The sequence below is a fragment of the Mesoplodon densirostris genome, chromosome 4, assembly GCF_025265405.1.
Source record: "Mesoplodon densirostris isolate mMesDen1 chromosome 4, mMesDen1 primary haplotype, whole genome shotgun sequence".
Lineage (NCBI taxonomy): Eukaryota > Metazoa > Chordata > Mammalia > Artiodactyla > Ziphiidae > Mesoplodon > Mesoplodon densirostris.
The window spans coordinates 81,898,050-81,904,349 of record NC_082664.1 but is presented as its reverse complement, the minus strand read 5'-3'; the positions used below and the strand labels follow the sequence as shown (position 1 = coordinate 81,904,349).

The window sequence follows — 6,300 nt, the reverse complement described above, 5'->3', positions numbered from 1 at the left end:
TTCTTCTTCGGTGCATCTCCTCCAAGTCTTCCTTTTTGTTCCACTTATTAAAACTTTCTCTCTGAAATGATCTGATAATCTCATTCCTGTGAAGATGGAAAGGTGGCTGAGGGTTAGTGGGCTTCTAATTTCCCTTGAGATTTCTTCTTTGATCCTTGTGTTATTGAGAAGTCTGTTGTTGAATTTTGAAATATTTGTAGATTTTCTAGATATCTTATTGTTACTGAATTCTAATTGAATACTGTTCTGATCGTAGAACATACTCTATCATTTTGATCCTTTGCAGTTCACTAAGACTTGCTTAATGGCTCAGCTACAGTCTCTCTTGGTGAATGGTCCATTGCACTTGGGAAGAATGTGTTTCATTTTATAGTGTTCTATAAAAGCATATCAGGCCAAGTTGTTGATATTGTTGTTCCAATCTTCTATATCCTTTCTAATTTATCTACTTATTCTGTCAAATGTCAAGAGAGGGGTATTATATCTCCAACTGTGCATCTGTCTATTTATTTATTTCATTTTTGATTCATATATTTGGGAACTTAGTTATTAGGCTCACAGACATTTAAGATTGTTATGACATCTTGTTGAATTGGTGTTTTTATTATTAAAATTTCTTCTTTATCTCATAGTACTTTTCTTCTCAAAGTCTACTTTGGCTGACAGAAGTCTACCATGTTAACTTTCTTATGCTTAATGTTTGTATGATATACTTTTTTCACCCTTTCACTTTCAATCTGTCTTTGTCTTAATCTTTTAACCATATTCTGGTAAACAGCATGTAGTTAAGCTTTGTTTTTATTTTTTTCCAATCTGGCAATCTTTGCCTTTTAATTGCAGTAATTAGCCCATTTACTTTCAATGTAATTATTGATATGTTTGTATTTAGATTTACTATCTTTTTTTTTTTTTTTTTTTTGGATTCTGGCACATTTTTAGATGAGGTTAAAAATGTCACGGTGTGCACAGGGCGCAGGTAAAGGACTTATCTGTGGGAGGTAATGCCTGTAGGCAGAATAAACTGTCCAGTCTACTCTTGGGGAGGAGCTCCCTGCGGTGAGAACAGAGGAACTAGGGGGCCTCGAGGAAGGTGTTGGTTCGGAAGATGGAGGAGACGATCTTGCCGGTGGCGTTGATGGTGCCGTCGCTGTCTGAGCTGGACTCAGAGTCACTGCTCCCAGAGTAGGCGCCCAAACCTGGGAGGATGCCAATACAGACGGCAGCGGAGGGGCAGTGGATGGAGGGACCACTCAGAGATGTGCTTCCAAGAGACACGCAGGAAGGGGCTTCTTGATTCTTGTCATCTGGGTCAGGGTCCGATTTCAGTCTTTTCACACTGTTGCCACTCTCTGAGCTCTTATGCTTCACAGCTCCTGCCAACAGCTTTGCCTGGGAGAACTTGGTCTTGGTTTCTGTGGGTTTCACAGCCACTTTCTTCTCCACTTCCTTCTTGTTTTCTTGAGAAATTCCAACCTTGTTGAGATTACTTCTGTATTCCTTCAGTTCTTTCAGTTCTTCTTCTCTTCGCTGCTTTTCTATTAGTTCCTGCTGCCGAGAAACCTCATCAAGGAAGTTGGTCTCATCTTCGTCTAAGCCTCTTACCATGTTTTTGAATTTGAACTGTTCTTCATACTCCTGCTGCTTCCTATCTTTCTGTTCCTGTAGCCTTTCATATAGAGACCGAGGGTCATAAACCTCCTCTGGGCATTCTTCTGGATCTTCAGGTTTTCGAACTTTCTCCCATTCTTCTTGCCTCCTTTTGCGCCGTTCATCTAATTCTGCCTCAGACACAAACCTCTTTTTGATAACAAGGTTACCATCATCCCCTCCATCCATAATGGAACAATCAGTCTCACCGCCACAACACAGCTCCTAGATTTACTATCTTGATGTTTGTTTTCTTTCTGTCCTATTTTTGATAATCTATTTCTCCTTTCCTGCCTGCTTTTGAATGAAATGAGTGTATTTAATATTCCATTAGATGTTCTCTACTTTTAGGTTATGTCTCTTGGTATTATTTTTTAGTGACTGCTGTAGAGATTAAAATATTCTTCTTTAAAGCAAAATAAAATAAAATAAAATAAAATATTCTTCTTTAACTTTTCATAGCCCACATTAAAAAAATATTCTATTTCTTTATAATCAGTGCAAGAACCTTAATCTTATATGCTTCCAATTACTGGTCATATCTGCCCATTGTGCTCCTGTTATCATTATGTTTTATTTTGTCATAGGCTATAAACCTCATAATGCATTGTTATAATTTTGGCTTTAACAGTCAATAGACTTTTTTAAAGTTTTATCTCTCTCTCTCTCTGTTTCTGATAAAGGCATAGATATATTAGAATTTTAAAATATACTTTATATTTTATATATAATAGGAATAATTTTATAGGATTTAAAATATTTTTACATTTTTATATGTAAATATTTTATATTTTATATATATATATCAGAGTAAGTTGAAAAATCCTTTATATTTATCTATATATGTGTCTCTCCTAGTGTTCTTTGTTTCTTCATGCAGAGTGAGTTTTTCTCTAGTATTTCCCTTCAGACTAAAGAATTTCCTTTAGCATTTCCTGTAGTGCAAGTCAGCTAAGGATGAATTCTTTCAGCCTTTGTCTGTCTGAAAATTTATTTTTCTTCCTTCATAAAGGATATTTTCACTGGATATAGAATTTAGGTCGACAGTTTTTTCTTTCTGAACTTAAAAATGTCATTCCATTTTCTCCTGTTCTCCATTGTTTCTGATGAATAATCATACTTCATTCTTACTGTTGTTCATTGGTGCATAAAGTGCGATCCCCCCCTCAGGCTGCTTTCAAGATTATATTTGGCTTTCAGCACTTTGACTATGATGTGTATAGGTATGGTTTTCTTTGTATTAATCCTGGTTTGGGTAAATACAGGAGCTGTGCTTCTTGCAGTTTTTGGTGATAGTTTTTGTCAATTTTGCAATATTCTCAATTATTATCTCTTCACATATTTTTTTGCCTCATTTTCTCTCTCTTCTTTGTATGGAATTCCAATTATATGTGTACATCAGCTCATTTGATATTGTTCCACAGATTTCAGATGCTGTATCTTTTTCATTTTCTTTCTCTGCTTTGCAGTTTGAATAATTTCTATGAGAATGACTTCAGGTTCACTTGTTTTTTTCCTCCTCTGTGTCTTGTCTGTTGATAAGAATGAATGAAAATAATTCTGATAGGTTCTGTTAATATCTTTTTTAATTCTAGAATTTTCACTTGGATCTTTTATATAGTTTCCATCTCGCTGATGAAATTTTCTGTTTGCTCACTTGTGCCATTCACTCATAATTCCTTTAACATATTTATTGTATTTATTTAAAAAAATCTCTCTCTGATTTTTCTAACATCTGGGCCATATCTGAGTCTGATTCTTTTTTTTTTTTTTTTTTTTTGCGGTATGTGGGCCTCTCACTGCTGTGGCCTCTCCCGTTGTGAAGCACAGGCTCCGGACGCGCAGGCCCAGCGGCCACAGCTCACGGGCCCAGCCACTCTGCGGCACGTGGGATCTTCCCGGACCGGGGCACGAACCTGCATCCCCTGCATCGGCAGGTGGACTGTCAACCACTGTGCCACCAGGGAAGCCCTGAGTCTGATTCTTTTGACTGTTTCTTTTCTTAATGATGGGTCACATTATTTTGTTTCTTTGCATGGTTCAGTTTTTGACTGAATGCTCTATATCTGTGTAAGATAGATGTAAACATTGAATAAATATTTGTGCCAAGAGAAGGTTTAGCCTCTTCTGTCATGCAAGCACTGTCAATATATTTTTATTTGAGTAGAGTTTGGGCCACATTGTTTTTTAGTTAGATTTAATTTAGCAGTCTTCAAATGATTTGAGGGCAAGTTCAATATACTCCTTTTATCAGAGCTTTGGATTTGAGTCCCTGAAGGATATTCCTTCATTCTCCTGCATTGCTTTTATTCTTTAGCAGGTCTCACACACCTACACATCAGATGGGGAAACTTTTTGAGCTTTTTTACCTCTCTTCCAGCCATAGGAGACTACTTCTTGCATTCATTGTAAGAGTCAGAGTAGGAGTCAAAGCCAGAAAGGTTTCTCTTATTTCTCCTTTCCTGACCTTAGACTTTACCAGGCTTTGCATGCCTGTGCCTGGATCTGTTTGTGTGTATGTAAGTGTGTATATATTTGTGGGTGTATGTCTGTGTGTGTGTGTCAGAAGGTTATTCTATCCATTGTTGAGAGGAGTGGGGAAATTTCTAACTATAACTATAGATTTGTCTATTTTTCTTTACAGTTCTATAAGTTTTGCTTCACATATTTTGTAGCTGTTATTTGGTGCTTGTATGTTAGAATTGTTATGTCTTCTTGGTGAATTGATTCTTATTATTATGTAATGTCCTTCTATGTCTGTGCTAATTTTCTTTCCTCTGAAGTCTACTTTATCTGATATTAATATAGCCTCATTTGCTTTCTTTTGATTAATATTTGTATGACCTATCTTTTTTCCATCCCTAAACTTTCAACCTGCCTACAGCATTGTAGTTGAAATGCATCTCTTGTACACAGTATATAGTTGGGTAATTTTAATAATACATTATGAAAATCTCTGTTTTTAAATCACCATACTTGGGTCATATATATTTAATTTAATTTTTGATGTGTTAGAGCTTAAGTGAAATATTTTTTTTGTTGTTTTTGGTCTGTTATTTCTGTATTTTGTTTCTCTTTTTTATTTCTTGCCTTTCTGTGGGTCACATAAGCATTCTTTAGAATTTCTTTTTTATTTATCTATAGTATTTTAAGAATATCTCTTGGTATAACTCTTTTAGCAGTTGCTCTGGGTATTATATTATATATACATAACTCATCACAGTCTACTTATATCAACATTTTACCAGTTTGAGTAACATGTAGAAACTTACTTCCCTTTATGTCTCTTTACTCTTCTTTGTTAATAATATAATTGCCTTAAATATTTTTCTACATACATTTAGAACCATATCAGATATGATTATAATTTTTTACTTCAACCATCAAGAATAATTTAGAATTTCCTTCAGGAGAAGGAAAATGTATTTATCTATATATTTACTCTTTTCATTGTTCTTTCTTCTTTTTTTGATATTTCATGATTTCTTCTTTTATCATTTCCTTTTCTTTAGCCAATCTTTTAAGGTAATGTACTGATGACAAATTCTCTTAGTTTTCTTTTTTCTGAGAATGGCTTTTTTCCTCTTTAATCCTGAAAGATAATTTCTTCAGATATAGAACTATGGATTGAGACTCTTTTTCTTTCATAAACATTGTGCCAATTCCTTATGGCTTCCATAGCTTCAGATGAGAAACCTGTTCCCATTAAAATGGTTTTGTCCCATAGGTAAAATGTTGTTTCTCTCTTGCTGCTCTCAAGACTTTTTTTTGTTTTTAGTTTTCAGAATTTCACCACAATATGTCTTGGCATGTATTGCTTTGCTTATCTCCTGTTTGGGGTTTGCTCAGCTTTGTGAATCTCCAGGTTTCTGTGTTTTGCAAAATTTGGGAAGCTTTCAGCCATTATTTCTTTAAATACTTTTTCAGCCTGCCCTCTGTATTCTCTCTTTTTTATGATCTAATGACAAAAATGTTAGATCTTTTGTGATAGTCCCACAGGTAGCTTAGGCTCAGTTAATTTTCTTCAGTCTATTTTTTTCCTCTATTGTTCAGATTGGGTAATATCTATCATTCTACTTTCAAGTTCACTGATCCTTTCCTCTGTCCCTTCTATTCTGCTGTTAAGCCCATTCACTGAGTTTTTAATTTTAATTTTTTTTTTTTGGTTTCAACATTTTCATGTGGCTCTTGTTTAGATTTTATATCCTTTGCTGAGAGTTTCTATTTCTTTGCTGAGGCTTTCTCTTTTTTTCATTTGTTTCAAGTGTGTTTGTAATTTCTTATTGAAGCATTTTTATGATGGCTGACAAACATTTTTGTCAGATAATTTTAATATTTCTGTCATCTCTGTGTTTGCAACTATTGATTGTCTTTTTTTACTGAAGTTGATTTTTTCTGGTGCTTAGTAACTGATTTTTAAAAATTATTAAACCTGGATATTTTGGATAGTATAACACTGTGAATCTGATATACACCTTCTGTTTTAGCTTGCTTCTTTAATTTCCACTATGACATAGGAAGTGGAAGTTTTGCCCTGCTACTGGCAAATGGGAACAGAAGTCCATGTTCCTCACTCAGCCTCTCTTGACATACAAGTTGGGGAGGGGCTCCTCATTATTGCTGGGTAGGAGTGAGATTTCCAGCTCCTCACTA

The 6,300-nt window shown here is 34.9% G+C and overlaps 1 protein-coding gene across 1 annotated transcript; it reads right to left on the bottom strand.

Annotated features, from left to right (window-relative positions):
* Nucleotides 1–922: 922 nt before the first annotated feature.
* On the bottom strand, nt 923–1,866 carry LOC132489366 (PSME3-interacting protein-like). The gene has a single exon (XM_060098277.1). It carries the CDS (start codon nt 1,834–1,836, stop codon nt 1,072–1,074), a length of 765 nt encoding a protein of 254 aa, XP_059954260.1. The 5' UTR covers nt 1,837–1,866; the 3' UTR covers nt 923–1,071.
* Nucleotides 1,867–6,300: the final 4,434 nt, after the last annotated feature.

What these genes read in the sequence shown, in the direction of transcription:
- LOC132489366 (XM_060098277.1), bottom strand. Translation starts at nt 1,836, where the DNA reads ATGGATGGAGGGGATGATGGTAACCTTGTTATCAAAAAGAGGTTTGTG.